The sequence below is a fragment of the Balaenoptera musculus genome, chromosome 18 (genome assembly GCF_009873245.2).
Source record: "Balaenoptera musculus isolate JJ_BM4_2016_0621 chromosome 18, mBalMus1.pri.v3, whole genome shotgun sequence".
Lineage (NCBI taxonomy): Eukaryota > Metazoa > Chordata > Mammalia > Artiodactyla > Balaenopteridae > Balaenoptera > Balaenoptera musculus.
In genome coordinates this window covers 75,929,963-75,950,013 of record NC_045802.1, presented here as the reverse complement: position 1 = coordinate 75,950,013, position 20,051 = coordinate 75,929,963, and the positions used below count along the sequence as shown (strand labels likewise).

General features: G+C 40.2%; 1 protein-coding gene across 1 annotated transcript in view; it reads right to left on the bottom strand.

Annotated features, from left to right (window-relative positions):
- MYO16 (myosin XVI) overlaps positions 1-20,051 on the bottom strand; it is a 543,552-nt gene that overhangs the window by 366,558 nt on the left and 156,943 nt on the right. The window contains exon 3 of the mRNA XM_036831092.1: positions 7,229-7,299. Within this exon, the coding sequence (XP_036686987.1) occupies positions 7,229-7,299 (71 nt within the window). The remainder of the gene's footprint in view (positions 1-7,228; positions 7,300-20,051) is intronic.

Below are 20,051 nucleotides of genomic sequence, written 5' to 3'. Positions count from 1 at the left end.
CAGGCATCGTTCTAATATTAAAAACTATGTACTTCTGCACTGCCTGGCAGCTCTGGGGGGAGGAAGCAACAGGGCTTACACAGTCAATTTGGATTAGTCAAGTTCCATTTTCTTGTCCTGTGTTTATGGGTTCTTAGTGGTTCAAAAACATTTCTACAATCAGAGAGAGGCAGAGACAGAGAGAAAGAAACAGAGACAGAGAGAGGGGAGAAAGAGAGATACAGAGAGGCAGAGAGGTAGAAATTCATATCAGTAGCAAAACAAATTCAAATCTGTTGCAATTTCCAAAATTTTTGGCATCACTCTGGAACTTCCATATGGTCCTGTGCATTCAGTGTCAATCCCATAGGCTGTCCTTTTCAGCCAGTGCTTGGATCTCTGCAAAGTCACTCCCATTTCTCTGCCACTATATGACATTGAAGGATCATATTCATTACAGTGTCATCTTGAATATACTTCTTATCATTTTTGCTTTTCATGTATCTTCTCTCTGGTAAATATTTATACTCCAGATTACCTTGCCATAGATAAACTATCCAGAATACTCTACGTTGAAGTACAGTTATTATTTCTACCGGCATTCCAAACAGCACAGCTTCCGGCCAGTTGAACCAGACTCTAATTATGGAACAGGTCGTTGCTAAAGAGGTCCAGATGTACCCCTGATGCACATCCTGAAATTTTAAACTCCTAATAACACTGTTATCCTTTTCAGTGAACGTAAACTCTGCTCCTTCAGCTGCAGCACTGGTTTGCTTCACTGTGAATCGCCAAGATTTTATTAGGCAATGCTGTGTTCCAGGCACTGTGCTTGGCAATGTATACGTAAAGGACCATGACATGGGAATCACCCTTGAGAAATAGACGGTACAGTTCAATGAGATTGAGGGTGTACAGAGCATTCTATAGAGTCACAGCAGAGGGTCCCCAACTGCCTGGTAAGAACTGGACAATTAAGTATGGGAACACGAGGGTTAAGGGGCAGGGTTTGAGACATTCATAATCCACTGATTAAATACATATCCACTGAGGACCTGCCACATCCCCACCATACGCCAAGCCAGAGGGTTGGTATTATGAACTAGATGTCCTCCCTAATCAACAGCTCACATTCAAGGGGGCAGTCAAAAGAGGCAGCCAAAAGAGAGATAAGATGCGCAAGTCCAGTGAGCCATGGAGCCACCTTAGAGGAGCAGCCCAGAGTAGGAAACAGTCTAAAAAACACTGAGGAGGGATGAAAATAGCCATTCGTGGGATTACCTGAAATCTGGCATGTCTAGAGAGTCAATTAAATGATTGGAACCGTTTGCTCAAGGAAGGCCTTTCTGAGTGGGGGAGTTTCAGACTTTCCTAAGGGAGAACCTTTCAGGATGCGACACTCCAATTCTCCTAGAAAGATCCACACCAGTGGTTTCAATGCTGGTTGATTGAAAATTTAGTTGGAGGGGAGCACAGTCCCAGGAAGTCTGTGCCTAATTGCCGTCACCCTGTAAGAAAGGGTTCTGATTCTTTACAAATAGAATTCCATTGTTGCACAGATAAAAACAAAACAGAACAAAACAAAAATCTCACCAGTAACTTCACTTGGGAATTTTTGTTTTTTATAATTGATGTTGAATGAACCAGTTCCCTGTGATCTATTTACTCAAAATGGAAAAGTCACTCCCTTCAGTTTCTGACGGCCTTCCAAAGATCTCCGCAACTTGCTCCTCCGTTGCTTTTTCACCCCCTAGGTCATGCACATGGGCCATCACAATAAAAATGCACCCACAGTTTGCAGAACAAAGGTATGATTTTCATCCAGGATCCAGCTGGATACTGATCTACATCTTGGACTCAGACTTTCCAGTTATGATGCCATGATTCTCATGGACCAAAGAGATGTGGGATTTTAAAAAGCAAAGCGCAGTCGGGAATTTGACTCTTAAATCACATCCTTGAAAAAACGTAAAGGGGCCATTCATTGTTCACAGCCGATGGCAACTCTAATTCCCGTTCCCAGGACTTCGCAGCATCCTGCAGTCTCACCAGACATCAGAATGGCCCAGCTCTCTTTCTCTCAGTGACATCGTCCTTTCACTTCCATCTTGCCTCTTCATTTGCCTCTCTGCTTTCTGTTGCACTGTCCTGTATGGATGTTCTCCCCAATTCCACCACCCCCAGGGAACTCCCCAGGAAAATCCCCTGAAGAGGGCATGTTGTCTTCTGGTAGGATTCATTTTTTTGCTAGAAGGTACCCCTGCAGCCTTTACCCTTTTTTTCCTGGGAAAGCAAAGGAGTTACATGATCAATGCCCAGATGCTCTGGCAAGCAGGGCAAAGTATGGATAACTTCCACGTAGGGACTCTTTTTGTTCTTTAATACCTAGGTAGTTTCTAAAGTAAGATATTCCTTTAAACATTGTCTCCAGAGTCCTAATATTCTGCTTCTTTTCATAGCATAATATTTTCTGCTTGATTTTAAAGATATGAAGCCATTGAACTGCTGTTGCTGTAGTAAACTGCTAATTATCTCTGCTTCTTACAGCTCCTGAGACTTTAGAGAAACTTAGAAGAAAGCCCAAAGAACAGCCCGATTCAGAGACCCAGATATTCTTGTAAGAATAGAATAGTGATTGAAACTTTTAGAATTTAAGCTTCTAATAAAAACATAGTTCTAAGAAGTATTTTGTATTAATTTGCTTTATTTATTTTCATCTTTTTTTGGCCATGCCACATGGCTCGTGGGATCTTAGTTCCCCGACCAGGGATTGAACCCCGGGCCCACGACAGCGTAATTTCTTTCATTATGTGAAACATACATGCTTATTATTTAAAACATTCAAGCAATATGTAAAAGAGTAAAAAACGAGATCTTGTCTCCTCCCCAACCTGAGTCACTGTTAAAAATTCCTTGTCTATTCTTCAAGATTTTCGCAGCTGTTGAGAAGATTCTCCGCCCTCCCCCCTGCCACCATGTCTACCTGTCTTGAGCGTAACATATACACTATTCTCTAATCTGCTTTTGACATTTACCAAATGTCTTGGGCATATTTGCACATCCATTGCAGCTTGTTTTCATCAGTGATGTGGAACTCCACTGCTTAAATGCGTGCCTTTATGTTAAAATGAGAATTCACCAGGTAAAAGAAAGATTTTCTTATTTCTAATGTATTTCACTTAAGCTTCACTATGGTCTCCTGCTGTCACAGCACAGAATCAAAAGAACTTGCATTTCATAATCCATGCAAGAGGGTTTCCTTACAACCAACCAGGAGCTCCTTCTTCATAGCTTATGTATGAAAGGTCATAATGTAAAACTCTGGACAGCATTTTAGCAAAGTTCCATGTGATTCTGTTTTCAACTCCATACATAGCATTGTTTCTTCCAAAGAGTTACAGCTGAGTTTTTTCTATATTGCCCTCACAGAGACTAAAATCTTAGGGTGCAGATATTGTTACTTGCCGCCATTATTTCCCCTCTAATGGTACCCGATACTTGCGATACACTTGATTCATAAATTATTGAATGAAGAGTAGATAAACATGCAAATTCAGACTTACTGTTGAAAGTTTATTTAAAAGATGATAAAACTAAAGATTGTATATGATGAAAAAATATTAAAACCTGTGTGTCAATTGTCTACCTTTAATACAGAGGGAATTATTAATCTCCAACCTAAAAGTTACTGTTCCCCAAATCCCCACTTACAGTCAGGTGCTTGGTGAATAATAATTGAGTTAAACAAGCGAAACTCTGGGGAAACTCAACAACTTCCACAGCTTATTCCTGATGCCCTGCATGAGCAAACGATGCCATTTTCTCAAAGACGTTGCTCTAACGTTATATAATTAGAGCTTCGGCGCTGATAAAGCATCAGGCTTTCATACTGCAGGATGCCCAAGAGGTGGGCTGAGCACAGAGCTACTCACACTTTACACATTCGAGGGCGAAATTGCCTTTTTCAGTACCTAAGCAAGTTTGAAACCCTGTAATTCTGTCTCTCTGGCAACCTGCAATTTTTCATTTGTTTTTATTTACTCAGTAACCCAAGGAAAAGGAGGCTCAGCGCTGAGCCCACATTCCTGCAGCCATCAGGAGGTTTACTTACATGTATTCTGGTTTCAAAGCCGCTTTATCTTAGTCTCACAAACAAAGTCTAACAGTATAAAAATGCAGTGTGTTTGCACTGGACCCAGAGCTAATGCAGCGCTTCCCATCCACCTCATCACCTTCACCTTCTCATTTCTTCTTTCTTCTGACTCTACTGCCTTTAGACTCGGTTACCTGGACCTTCTCATTAGCCAAAAAGATCCTTATATACAGTTCATCTATCCATTCATTCATTCATTTATTCATATATGATGTGTTGAGTATCTACCATGCATCACATGCTAAGGATATAAAAGTATCTAAGGCATCACAGTTGCTGAAAATTCAGTCTAGCAGCAGCGAAAAAGGGCACATCCTCCATTAATTACAATCCATTGTGACAAGATCGAAAGCAGAAGCAAGGATCATGCGTCATGAGACCTTGGATACATGAGTAATTCAGTCTGATCAGGAGGGTGAGAAGAGGCTTCAGAACTACCTCTGAAGGTGGCCAAGTGGTCTCGTCATTTTCCTCTTTCTCTATCACCTGCTTATCCTGCTTCCAGGTCTGCTGTAATCCATGGTTTATTTTTCTTTCTCCCTCAGAAAACTAAACTCTATTAGACTGTGTTTTGCATCTTTGCACCCCTAATATCTATCACAGCATTATGTATTAATTAATTAAGTAGTTAATGGGTTAATGTGCCTACCAGACAAATCTACTGAGCACCTACTAAGTGCCAGGCACTCCCCTAAGTGCTGCAGATATAACAGTGATGAAAGAGGCCAAGTCCTAGCCCTCCTGGAGCTGACAGTCTGGGAAACAGAACATAATCACCTGAGCCTATAATCTGTTTGGTGGCAACCGTGTTACAAGGAATGAAACAAACAACCGCATAAAAGTTGAGCTGATTGTGGGGTGGTGGGAATGGGGGACAAGCCCCGGAAGGTTGTTCTGTTAGATGATTTTTGAGCAGAGATGCGAAGCAAGTGGGGGAGTGAGCTATGCGGATTTCGGCAGGGGAATGTTCCAGTGGAAATAATGGGGAAAGCACGTGGGCAGGGGCATGGTGGGCACATTAAAGGACCAGCTAGAGCAGGAGGGGGTCCCTGGAGATGAGGGCACAAAGGTGTGGGCACATTCCACGTGGCCGTAAGCAGGACTCTGGAGTTTTCCCTGAGTGGGAAGGGAAGTTCCTGGGGCAATTTGACGGAGTGATGCGATCTGGTTGCTGTGGGAGAAACAGACTGTAGGGTCCACAGGGACGGGGCCAGGGAGGTGAGGGAAGAAGCTGCTGGTCCAAGGAAGAGGGAGGGTGGTTTGTCCAGGTGAAGATGGACGGCAGCATTCTGGCTGTATTTAAGGTGAAGAAAGCAACCGCTGCTCTGCTGATTGGGAAGACTGAGTTTTAGGTGCTCGCTAAAGTTGGATACATCATATACTGGGTTGGCCAAAAAGTTCGTTTGGGGTTTTCCGTAAGATGTTACAGAAAAAGCCCAAACGAACTTTTTGGCCAACCCAATATAAGAAGGAGTGGCCATACTTCTCTTCCTTTCTCTCTCTTTCTGTCAAACACACACACAGAGTAAGAACACATTACCTTCCTGGTTAATACCAACAATGAACTGACATGATTTGTTCAAAGCAAAGGTCTGTCTTCCACTAGCCCAACTGGAATAATTCGCTGTCTGAAAACTTAATCCAGGTATCACCGGGGAATTTACTGTGGAAAGACCACAGTATTTATAGTTAGATGGTCAGCGTTTAAGCTCCAGTACTATCTACTACTGTGTGAGCTTAATTCTTCTATTTCTCAGCTTCTTACCTAATAAAGTACTGGACCTGCTGGTAAGGATTCCAAAGATAGTGAACAGAGGAGAATCCTTATCTATGGAAAGCTGTTCACAGCATGTCCTTAGTCTAAGATTGCTTGTCAAAACCAAACCTAGGATCCAGGACTAATGAGCCCTTGAAAATGTCACGTAAGCCATGTAACGATCGGAGGAGAAAACAGAGAGGTTTCATAACCAAAACACTCCAGAGAAGGAAAAGGGAATCCAGAAATCTCTCTTTCCATCTCAATCAATGCTGGAGAGAAATGGCTTGCGTTCTTCTATGGTGTTCCCCATCAATATTCGGAGTTATTTTTCCACTCTTCTGCATGCATAATATGACTGCCTGCACCCCAGATGCCTCCAGTCTTGGGCAGACACAAGGTTCTCTTGTTGGCAGTGGTTCTCAACCTTGGCTGTAAATTAGAATCACCTGGGGGAGCTGTGCCCCACCCCAATGTTCCATCTGCATCCCAGAAAAATTGAGTCAGAATCTCCAGGCTGGGACGGAGCTGGGAGGCAGACGCTGGCATTTTACAGCTCCCAGGTGACTCCAGGGGGCAGACAATGCTGAGATCCAATAACAGATTAGGGAGCTTCCATCAGATCAATGCGCGACCTCCGTTAACATGGATTGCTCTAATGTGAGGAAATACGGCAATTTTTAAATATTGGTAGACAATTCTCAATTAGGTTTTTATGTTATGTTAATTTTGGCATTTTTCAAAATCAATTTTTAAGCTTTAAATTAGCCCTAAAGACCACTAAATGGAATAATTATTGACATCTCCTTTTACTTCCATTTTTGCCCTTAACTGAATCAGCAAAAATTTCTTGCATGTAAAACTACTGTATTTATTTGTTTATGTGGTTACTTACTTGTTTATTCACTTAATCGTTCCCTGCTTGTTTCCAAAAGAATGTAGTAAAGTTTTATTCACATTTATATGATCTGGGCCACAAGCAGAGAATAGTAAAAGCTCATTGGATCAATAAAGAAAGTGAAAGAAAAGATGTAAAAGTAAAAGAAAGGATGGCTGCCTGATGCTGTATAATTGATACAACATTGTTTTGCTTATTTGTTGAATACTATTCGTGTTCAAAAGCATCTTCTTTAGGGCAGAGACTTGAACTCCATTATTTACAAACTATAATGTGAGTAATTAACAAATATTAATGTATCACTATCCAAGCCTGTTAACTTGAAACACATCATTTTCTGATCATCAGTTACACTTGCATTTTGCTACTAAGTTCGGAGCCCATCATTGGTTCCCCTTCCACTTGGTGTCACCCACGCTCACCCGGTCATCACAGCTCTTACCAGATGGAGCAGGGACCCTCCTGAAGACACGGGCATGTGGGGGTCGGCCCCCTCCTTCAGGAGCCGCAGCGCTGGAAGAATGAGAGAGGAGAGTTACACGGCATCTTTCTTCAACATCTTGAATCAAAAGGTGTAGCATTTCATTAGTATCTAAATCTCAAATAGCCATGAAAGCCAAAGGAGATGCATGAATCGCCATCTGACTTTTTGTGTATTTAAGATCGGCAGTGTTTCTCTTCACATTGAAACTTATGTCTTGGTTTGTCAGCATCACGACCCTTTACAGCCATGCAAATTATTCAGAAAGGGGAACACACTTTTACAATTATTTTTTTGAAGTGCCTGGCTTGTGCATCCTTTATAGAACAAAAATAAATAAATAAAAAGAAAGAAATGACTCCACTAGGCTCATGTATATGCTTTAGTTCACTTCATTTTTATTTTTTTTAACTCATTAGGACTCATTGGCTTAAAACAATAAAAGTTTACACTTTGTACATTAAACTTCCCTTCCTGCAATTACCCCTTAGCCCTGTTTCCATCATTCTCCCAAAGCCATGTGTATCTAAATTAGTAACGTCAAACAAATCAAAACAGATGCTACTCATCAGAATAAAGGCACAGCTGGAAAGTGACCTATGTTTCCATTTGAACAGCAAAGGTGGACTGGGTAGGACATGGAAAGCCCTTGGGAGATTGATTATGTCTCATTCTCTGCAAATTGCCATGGGCTCCAAGAGGTCCATCCATTCCCCAAGACACTATCCCAGTTTCCACAGTTAATGGCAGTATCGTAGCTTTCATAACAAGCCATTCATGCTTTTTCCACAAATAACTAAAGCAACAGTTCCTCTTTTAGTCCATTATTACACAGAACGGTACAAAATGGTTCAGATTCAAACTCATACCTCACTGAGCATACTGTCTTTCCTTTAACTTTCTCCGTAATCCGGAATGTCGGCAGAACACACTCTTTTCTACGTCACCCCAAATCTTCCCTGTGTTCCAATCTCTAGTTTGTTACTATCTTCCCAGCTCTAACTGTACAGCTCAGAGGGCAGACACAGTTACTCCTGCACAGCTTTCTCTCCAGGAAGGCCACCTCTTCGGTGATGTTTGCAGCGGGTATGAACAGGAGATAGGGCAGCCCCTCCAACACTGGGGGTAACATGTGAGAGCAGAGACAACCCCCACCCAGCCCAGCACATCCTCCAAACAGCCTTTCCCGAAACTGGAGCACCCTTTGTCCAAATCTCTCTCCTCAGGGAAGTCAGATGCATTCCTGTTCTCTGACCAACAGCAGCACTTGGACTGGTTCCTTGATCTTACAAGCTCCAGCCTCTCCCAAAAAGAAGTGCCTACATAGATGCATGTCTACAACCACTCATTGACCCAATGGCTTTCCCTTGATGATCTTTCCCTTGATGATATTCCTTCTTCAATAATCTAATTCTTTTCGTAACGTAGATTCTCCTAATGTGGGTAGTTTGCTACAAAAAACTTGTTGAAGGTGTAGATCTTACAGGATCAGTTGTAAGCTGAAATCACATGGCTCATGCATTTGCTGACTCAGGCATCTCCCTTATCAGCACTTAGGAGAAAAGTCCAGGAAGGTGAGGCCTTTGCCTTTCTTTTCTTCACTGTGTTTCTATGAACCAGCCTGTTGCCCAGCCGTATGTAGACACTCTTTGTCACTCCCTTTCTTGGCCTCTCTCTACACATACATATAGTAAATGGATGCACGTCTTGTTCCCTCACATACTTTTACACTTAATTTTAAAAAGTCTGTTCATGACAACAGAAAGTTCATTAACTATGTTTACCAATGGTTTTCTCAGAATCAAAATTGCACTTTTACCCTAATATTCATTTGTTTAGCAAATGAAATCATTCATCTTGAACTAGCTGATATCTATTTGGTGCTTTGTATTCTTTACAGCAAAGAATTTGTACTAGTGTGATCACAAATAGAGAGGAAGATTGTATTATATTAGTTAAAACATGAGTAAAATGCTGTCAGATTTCTACATAGACTCCACCATGCACACATGTGGTGAATTACACATAATATAGATCTGTGATACACTGGCCTTGGGGTTAGACAGATTTGAGGCCAAGCCCCACTGGGAAAGCTAACCCACCCTGCTGGCACTGCATGAGGATCACTAAATGATTTATAAATATATATGTGTGTGTGTATGTGTATATATATATACATATATATATATATATATATATTTTTTTTTATGGCTGTGTTGGGTCTTCATTTCTGTGCGAGGGCTTTCTCCAGTTGTGGCAAGCGGGGCCACTCTTCATCGCGGTGCGCGGGCCTCTCACTATCGCAGCCTCTCTTGTTGCGGAGCACAGGCTCCAGACGCACAGGCTCAGTAATTGTGGCTCACGGGCCCAGCTGCTCTGCAGCATGTGGGATCTTCCCAGACCAGGGCTCCAACCCGTGTCCCCTGCATTGGCAGGCAGATTCTCAACCACTGCGCCACCAAGGAAGCCCAATGATTTTTATTAGTATAATTACTATAAGTCATGAAACCCATAATAATATATCGCTGAACACATATCTTAAGGTTTACTCTAAATTTTCTCAAAACCTTTTGATTATTAAATGTTGAATTTAAGTGTAGGATATAAGCAACACAAATTTACCAACATTAATTGAAGGATGAGTGTACAATTTGTAAAGCAGGATAAAGAGGGTGAAGAGGACAATGTAGGGGATGGTGGGAGAATGATGAGGGGCAGTGAACAGTCCCTTAGGAGTGGCAGATTGTGTGTGACTTGGAGGAATTTGTTGTGGAGAATATTTTACATCACACTACAGGAGTTGGAAGTCATTCTGTGGCCAGTGAAGAGGATCACAGGATATTAAGCAAAGGAGGAAAAGATCCCTTAGGTAAGTGCTATGGACTGAATGTATGTGCCCCCCCACCCCCTGCAAATTCATATGTTGAAGCCTAATCCCCAGTGTGATGGTATCAGGAAGAGGGGCATTGGGGAGGTGATTAAGAGGTAATGAGGGTGGAGCCCCCATGATGGGATTAGTGCCCTTATAAGGGGATGAAGAGACTAGAGCTCTCTCTCTGCCAGGTGAGGACACAAGGAGAAGAAGGTCATCTATAAAGTAGGAAGCTGGGTACCACCAAGAGCCAAATCTGCTGGTGCCTTGATCCTGGACTTCCCAGCCTCCAGCACTGTGAGAAATCAAAGTTTTTTTAAGCCACCCAGTCTCTGGTATATTTGTATATTTGTCAGTCTGCAGCCTGAGCAGACTAAGACAATAAGAGAGGTCAGCACAAAGGCTAGAGGGGGTCTCTTGCTCCCACTTGCAGTTTAAATCCTGAATAAAGGTTCAGGCTCAGATGAAGGGGGTGATCCAGTGCAGCTTGAGGGCTCATGGCTCTGTTTCAGAGGATGCAAAATGGACTAACCAGTCTGGGACACAACAGGAATCGGAGCCACCACTGCAGAAAGAGGGGTCTATGGCAGCACTGACAGCCAAGGTGGGACTAAGCCATCTGGTTCAGTGAGACCATTTACAAGCACAGAACATGCATGGGTAATCTCCACAGGAGCAGGTGGGCCACAGTGGTGTGCTTGTGAATGCTCAAGGGCAGATGGAGATGGAGATGTTTAGATGATGGATGGATGGATGGATGGATGGATGGATGGATGGATGGATGGATGGATGGATGGATGGATGGATGGAAGGAAGGATGGATGGATGGATGGATGGATGGATGGATGGATGGATGGATGGATGGATGGGTGGATGGATGGATGGAAGGAAGGGTGGATGGATGGATGGATGGATAGATGGATGGATATGCATCTAGGAATTTACTACACATTTTATTGCTATAAAGGCTGTGCAGCCCACAATTTATTGTAACATCCATAGCCAATTGATTCTTACAGAATGATTTAGATGATTTTTACTAAAAATTCTTGTATCCACAGCCAATCTATGGTTACAATTAATGAATGTGACCTTGAAGTTTTGGTTGATATTTTCATTGACATTACTGAGTATGGGCCAGAGGTCAGGAAACTATGAGTGGCAGGCCAAATGCCGTCAGTGTATAGCCCTTGAACTAAGAACAATTTCTGCGTTTTGAAGGGTGTGTGAGGAAAAAACAATAATTAAAAAAACCCAAAAAAGTCCAGAAGAATGTATAACACAGACTGTATGTGACCACTAAGCTTAAAATATTTAATATCTGACTCTCACAGAAAAGATTTCCTAACTCCTGAGTTAGATTAAAGTGAAATAATATTTATAATAATAATTCTCTGCAAATATATTGAAGAAAATATCACTTGCATAATAAGTACACACGGAGCTTTTCTAAGTACGTAGGGTCTGATACTGCTCTCAGTACTTTAGTACAAGAATTACATTGATTCTCCTAACTCCATGATACAAATACTATAATTGTATTAGTATCAATACAATTGATAAGGAAACTAAGGCTTATAAATTATGTGAAGGAAACTGAGGCTTAAAAATTATGAGATGGTAGCGTGGTGGATCTAAAACAGTGTGGCAGTATGACTCCAAGGATTGTGTTCTTAACCATGGAGAGCATCAGGACACTTTACCTCTCATGTCACAAGAGAGTTGAAAGGTCACCTTCAACTCAGGAACCACAACAGGAATCAAGATCTATGTTAATGTCCTCATAATAACTAATTTTGTAGGAAACTGTCCAAATTTAGGTTAAAACACTTTCTCCAAAAAGGTATGGGTTCATAACAACTTTGGAACAACACGGTTGGAATTGACAGTCAAGTGAAATGACACCACGACTTGGGAGTCTTTCCATTACAATAAAATCTGCAAGGAAACAGCCTAAGGAAAAACAGCCATCTGGGGACCTAACAGAATAATGAAGTTTAGGCTCCTTTTATAGGGTTGCTGCTTGGAACTGATTCAGCATTTATTGTATATTTGTGGCTTCATCATCAAGCTGCCACAGAAACTCTGTCGAAATGTCTGCGTGGGGGGCATGATTTGATATTTAAAAAGAAACATTCAGTCTCGAAATCTTCAGCTATTGGGGTAAAAATGGATGAAAATACATCATCTTTAATAGAATCTGCAGCTGTCTTCCCTGATGTCCCCACCATCACCAACCATAACCAAACCCAACGGTCCACCTGATAATTATCACTTTAAGTGTCTAGATATGACTGTGATGTATCTGTGTTGATGACAACCAGCAAATTGATGAGAGTAATTTGATAGCAACTTGATGACAGTAAGTGCTCTGGCGATCACAGGAGCTGCGGTGAACATCTGAAAGCACAGCAAGCTATGACTGCTCTCACACAATTCTCATGATAACAGTGGGTCTGTATTCACAAGGATTTTATGTTTGAAATCAACAGATCCAAGGAAGAGCGAAACAAAACATAACCATGGGCTCTAAATTTTGTCCTCATTTGTCCTCATTGTCCTCAAAGCCCTGCAAAAAGGCATTTTTTAGACAGAGGGAAGGACAGATCACGTGGCAGAATGTTAGCAAACAGTCCACCTGGTTGAAGGGTACATGGGCTTTCTTTGTATGATTTGTAAGTTTAATTTCATTTCTAAGTAAAAAGTTACAATGAATAGCAACAACAAAAAAAGCCAGTGTCATTTTTTCCTTGCAATGATAATAGAAGCATCAGTGTCAGGACTTCTAAAAATGTAGGACAGAGCTTCCATGACAATTGACAGTCTTCCAAGAAATGCCTGAAAAAGTTGATCTGATATTATATGTCAGTAAAGAAGGGAAGCAAAAAAGAGGAATAGAGAAGTTATGTTATCAACGCCACAGAAATGCCTATTTGCACAGAACACTGCTTAACATACAGGTTTCCTGCCCTACAGAGAACTCAAATTTTAGGATCTCTAGGAGTGACTTGAGGATGGTTTTTTGAATTGCTTTTCATAGCTCAGTGCTTTCCAACCTACTTTTCATTATTCTTCCCCACTAAATTCCACCATGAAATTGTAAAACCACATACATTCTGGATGTCTGCTGTGTACTGTAGACCCACAAAGGGCGACAGACCCTTGTTAAAGCTAAGATATTTCTCCCTCAAGAACTGACTTTTCCACCGCTGGGGGCTATTTCTCCCCCCTTTAGAATCATACTCTTGTCCACCTCCAGTTACTCTGATTCAGTAGTTTAGGGATGGAATCAAAAACTCTGCATTTTAAAGAAACGCTCCAGGAGATTCTGGTGCCAGTATCCCCCTAAAGATATTTTGAAGGAAAAAAAAATGGCTAGGATTCTACTATCTCAGCAAATTACCTCTGAATACCTCAACTAGAGCAAAGGGATTAATAAGTAGAAAAGTGAACAATTCATGGCAGTTTCTTTCCCATGAATTGGCCATTGAAAACTTGGTCCCCACTGCTGGGTGAGCCACAGTATTCCTCAGAACACACAAGTTTATTCTCAATAAATTGCTGCAAAGCTTAGTTATCCAAGCCTACCTAACATGAATCTTGGGGGCATTTGGAGAGGAGAAGGGCAGGGTGTTCATGGATGGGGGGCCTCCAGTCAGTACACAGCCTGAGCCTGGGGCAATGATTCTCAACCCTCACTATGCTTTAGGACAGCTAGTAGAACTTAAAAAGATATAAATGCCCAGGTTCTCTCACCAAATCCTTAAGCCCAGTCGGTCAAGGATGTGCCCATCTAACCATACATTTTTAATGTCAGGGCATCTCAGTGATTATAATACTGGGAAGAGAGGCAGCAGTGGAAACCAGTATCCACAAGGCTGTGTAGCTGGTTTCCAGCTGGTTTCCCAGCCTGGCAATAATCGTAAGAGGGCCTAATGGGTTTTGAAGATCATGGTGAGTATCTGCCTCGAATCCATACTCAGGTGAGTCGCTCAGTCACACCTTAAGTGGTTGTTTCTGATTTGGGTCAGGTCCACGGGCATCACCAGGACACTCAAGGATTATACCAGCCACTCTCTTGGAAAAGGAGACCACTGAGGTTGGGGGATGGGGTCGGGGCTGCAGTAGGGTTCCAGACTCAGCAGAGAACTACAGACTCATCAGCTTGGTGGGCCTGAGAAGCAAGTGGGTGGAAGCCCACCTAAGCCACACTCACCTACCAGACTTTGGGCAGTTAAGACCAATTCCACATTATTTGCAAGGGGCTTAAGATTTCTGCTTTCCTACCCAACCTGGTTAAAACTGGATTGACTAAAAGGCCAGAGATTGTAAGCATGAGATCCAAGATCCCCATTGCCAGGGTGACCCAAATCTCCAATCCCAACCCAGTCATGCAGCTGTGACCAAAGCAACAAAAATCCAGTGAGTGTCTTTTATGTGCTTTTATGTGCTATCTTAGAAGTTGGGGTGTGGCAGAGGAAAAATGGGAAAAAATCCTGCCTTCAGGGAGCTTATCATCTAGTGGACCGGTGGGTGGAGAAGACAGAAGACAAATAAGAAATAATTAGACACTAGAGGGATTTGCAGTCCTTCTAGAATCCGTGGCTGAATATCCTGAATCTGTTTTGGAAAAGTATTTGACAGTTATTTCTTCAAATGTTGTTTGTAACCCATTTCCTCCCTTCCTCCTTCAAGGACCTTGCTGACATGCAGTTGAAAAGATATTCAAAAAAATGCTATTATCAAACTCACCTGTTCTATAGAATTCTAGCATATATTACAATGTTACAGTATATATGTCTGGTGGGAATCAGGAATGGCTCCTGTACCTAAGCCAATCCTAAATCATTAACTCTCAAAATATTCCAGAACAGACCCAGAGAGACAGCTCATGACAACATGATTTAAGTGCATCCTACTTCTTCAGACCTTGACGTGGAAATAGTAAATCCAGAATGCACACAGGATAAGCACACGCTTTACTTTTTATTTTCTTTCTCTATAACCCACTGTCAATTTATATTACATAACTTTAAGATGCTCTTTTCACATGCCATTGCATTGTACTATATCTTTGTAGGAAATCATATGATTATATATGTGTGGGTCTCATTCTGGACTCTATTTTATTCTTTCATCTACTACCTCACTTTTTGACAAATCATAGTTGCATATTTTTGCAAATTTTACTGTGTTTCACTTCAAACTAAAAGATTTTAATGAAAATTTTGCTATATTACTGTATAAATAATGAATACTAAAATTTAGGAATGTTGGTTACTAAGTAGTGACTATTCTTCGCTAAATTGACCCACTAAACTAATATCAATGAGAACAAAAATAAAGTACCTCTTCAAGGGAGAAAAGAAGATATGAGATGGCAAAGTCCTCCTTCATTCTTTAGGACATTTTCTTATCAAAAAAGCCAAGATACATTGCTATCAAAGCCCATAGCTTTTTTTTTTTTTTTTTTTTGCAGAAAAAAGAAAAGCTGATCCTAAAATTCATAGGAAACTCCAAATAGCCAAAACAATCTTGAAAAAGAAAGAAGTGGAAAAGAAAAAAAAGAAAGAAAAAGTTAGTTGGATGACTCACGTTCTGACTTCAAAACTTACTGCAAAGCTATAGTCATCAAAGCAGGGTGGTGCTGGCCTAAGACAGACATATGGACCAATGAAACGGGACTAAGAATTCAGAACCCATAAACCTATACATCTATGTTCAACAGATTTTCAAAGATAGTTCAAGATCACCCAGTGGAGGAAGGAATAGTCTCTTCCACAAATATAGTTGCTAGGATGATTGGATGGCTACAGTAAATTTTAAAAATAAAGAAAAACAACAAGTATTGGCAAAAATGTGGAGATGTTGGAACCCTCATACATTGCAGGTAGGAATGAAAAAATGGTTCAGTGACCATGGTAGAAGTTTAACTGTTCTCCAAAATGTTAAACATAAATAACTATATGAGCTAGCAAACCCTCTCTTACATATAAGCCTCAAAGAATTGAAGACAGGTACTCAAATAAATACTTGTGCATACATGTTCATAGCAGCACAATTCACAACAGCCAAAAGGTGAAAACAACCCAAATGTCCATCAACTGACTTGATGGGTAAACAAAGAGAGTTATATCTATATAATGGAATATTATTTAACTGTGAGAAAGGAAAGGAGTATGTGCTACAACACAAATGGACATTAAAAAGCTAAATGAGAGAAGCCAGACACAATAAGCTATATAGTGTGTGATTTCACTTAGATGAAATCTCAAGAACAGGGAAATTCATAAAGATGGAAAGCAGACCGGTGGTTGTCAAGGGCTGGGGGGAGAGGAAAATAGAGAGTGACTGTCTAATGGACACAGTATTTCCATTTGGGGTGATGACACGTCCTGAAACTGAACAGTGGTGACGGATGCACAACACGGTCAATGCGCTAAATGGTACCCTTTAAAATAATTAAAATGGGAAGTTTTATTTTCGATGGATTTTTATCACAATAAAAAGGTATAATCCCTCTACTGTGATGCTCTTAAACTTTATAACCTTCTTAAACCATATACACTTTATTATAATTATGTTTTATAAAACTATCTATACAGAAAATCTAATGTCAAATACTTCTATTTGCATAAATCTTATTTGTGTTTTTCAATAATTCTGAGGCAGGAAAGGAACAGTTTCAAGGGATAATTAAGCTTTCTGATCTGTATAATATTCATTTGGAAAATTTTCCGCCAATGTGCTGAAATATATGTTTAGCCCCAAGAATGAACATTGAGAATGCTTTCGAATTCATAGTTTCTGGTCACTCAGAATGACTTAGCAGAGCTGCTCAAGTCCTATCAGCACCCTGGACACCAGTTCTTACAGTTTTCAACTCAGCATCAAATAAACCACATTCTCTTAGTTGTTACTTGACTCTGATATTTCCCAGGTTACTATCTCACCCCTACCTTTCTTTTTGAGTCTTGTTAATCAGTACATTTTTCTTTTTTATACTCTGACACATGCCCCATTAAGCATTTATAACTGTTGTCCCCAGAGAAGCTCATGCAGAAAAATATATACAGGGTGATACATTAAGGAAGAGAGATAAATGTTGCCCCTTAGGAAATGATCAATTCCAATTTCAATACTTGCCAGAGGCTTTAGCATTCAACAAGATTGAGTGAGCCCACCCCTTCCCTGGTGCTCATGACCACAGAAGCTGCCAGAAAAATCTATCTATCAGTGTTAGGTCTTCGCACTAAAGAACTGCCCTACAAATGCAAAATCAACAGTTTTTAATGTCCTTGCATGTTGCACACTTTAACTAACCAATTTCAGTTTGTGTCTTAAACACTCTTCGAAATTCAGTGTTATGTGCACAGGCTAAATTACTCTGATGAATACCAAATATCTCTGTTAGTCCCAGAAGTGCTGAGGACATTTCTGTCCCATGAAAAATCAAGGAAACATAAGGCATGAATGATGGATATCATTCCTTAGGGAGTTGGTACTGAAGAGGAATCGGTTCCTGGTGCCCAAGACTTTATTTAGCTTAAATCTATACTGAGCATTTACATTTGATTCAGGATGTTCTATGTTTAAAAACCCATTGTTAAATGGGAGGAGAAAATTTTAAAAGGCAGAGGCAAGGGTACAATGAGTCAGGCTTCAGGGATATTTCAAAATGTTGTCATTGAAAGCAGTGCCTTTTAACTTAGAGACACAAATAATAAATCTGCTTTTAAATCTTTCTGAAAGGGGCACTTTCTGGGTTTTCATCTAGTCCCCCTCTAAGCAAAGGTCTCTTCCCATGCTTTCCTGAAAGTCCAGAAATGTGACAGTGGTAATAATATTGGCTCTTTTTCTAGCCCATTCATGTTCATCAACTATATAACTAACTAGTAGTATGGATGGCAAAAGTCACCTCTCTTCAAACCAAAAATAAAATTGATTTAGCTAGATATTGGAATGGCTAAGCAAGTGACAAGGGAGGACTGAATAAGTACGTCCTCCATCAATTTGGACTCAAGATGAAATTAATCCTTATAAAACAAACCAACAGTAAGCACAAACCCAAATGATGAAATATCTGTGCTAGGACTTCTCTGTTTCTCTCTCTCTCTCTCCCTCTCTCTCTCTCTTCATCCCCACCACCCTCCCCTACTTTTCTACACTACTCAGACAAGACCATGAGGGTTTTCTGCTTTTCCTTCTGTTATTTAAAATATCATCTAATAGGTAAAAAATTGTCAGACCACATATAAAATAAATTCTTTCTGTAAGGAATAAATGAAGTAAAGTCAAACACTTTCCTAAGCCTCACCCTTATTTAGATTACATAAGCATCTATTGTGGCCCACAGTTATCTGAAAACATGTAGAAAACAGAACTATGCCAATATTTGGCAAGTCTGTGGCAAACATTAAAGGTTGGCTCTAATTTGGACATGTGAGAAACTAAACTGAAAAGCCTGTGTAAATAATTTGTTAATATCTTTCTATGTTAAAACTAATCAAAACCTACAATTACAATAAGAATCATCATTTTACAAACAGGAGGGAATGGTAACTCAGGAGATATAGAAATGCTTAGTTACATTAAGTACAGCTGTGATTGGGGCTTTGATAAAATGTGAATGTGAAGAACCAATATAACTGAACTGAAGCTCTCCTGGCCACCAGTTTTCATACCTATTCAGAATGTGCCGTTTGGGGCTGTGATACTATTCGTTAAATGGTGTTTTCTTTTAAAAACAAAATAATTCCAATAAAAGTTTTCAATCTTTTCAAAAACATTGTATGTTATGAATATTATTGGGTTGGCCAAAAAGTTCGTTCAGATTTTTCTGTAACATCTACGGAGAAACCCGAACGAACTTTTTTGGCCAACCAGATAATTTATTAACACAAAAGTGGAATGAGTTGACATTCTGCAACTTCTTTTTCTAATTTTTATTGGAGTATAGTTGCTTTACAATGTTGTGTTACTTTCTGCTGTACAGCAAAGTGAATCAGCTGTACGTATACATACATCCCCTCCTTTCTGGATTTCCTTCCCATTTAGGTCACCACAGAGCACTGAGTAGAGTTCCCTGTGCTGTATAGTAGGTTCTCATTAGTTATCTATTTTATACATAGTAGTGATAAGACATTTGGCCACATTGATGCTGCGTGTTACCCAAAATAGTCCTGCTATGGACTATTGTTATGCAAATTGTTATATAAATCTTAGATTCACTGCCAACTTTGAGATAGAAACTTAAAAATATTAAATTGTATTTATTCTATTTTAGGAAGACTCTGCCTTTCCCAAAAGGAAATCAGTTAAACCTAACTATATTTAAGTGTCTATTTTTTTTTTTATAGTTAACTTATTAATTCAGCTGCCTCTTAAGTCCATGGCAGGAAATAAAACTCCCTGTGATTTTCAAGGCTCTTTTGCCCCCTAGCATTCTCATTACTTTGGTGGCTATGCAGAGCAGAGGCATGTCCGGTACCACACAACCCAGAGGAACTCACAAAATTCCAAAAGTGGAAGAAAGTTGTGCTTTGAAAAACACCTGTAAGAAAATCTGAAAAAACATGTTCTCCCTTTCTTACCTTAAGTCATCCATAAATGTTGCTACAGAATTATTTTTTTTCAAATTAGCCCATTATCCAGCCCCATGCGTTAAATAATCTTATCTCATTTTTCTTACACTATAGCAGTACATTAAGTTCTAACAAACACCATTTTATAATTATTTAAATAATGTTCAGAATTTTGGCCTGACACATATACTGCTCATCACTGCTTCAAATTTTTGTCTACTGGATTTAAACTTTAGTTCCCAAGGTTGTAAGAAGTTTCATTAGACTAGACTAGACTAGACCCTTGTATTTTCAAATCATCACAAAGTATTTTTAGATCATCATAGAT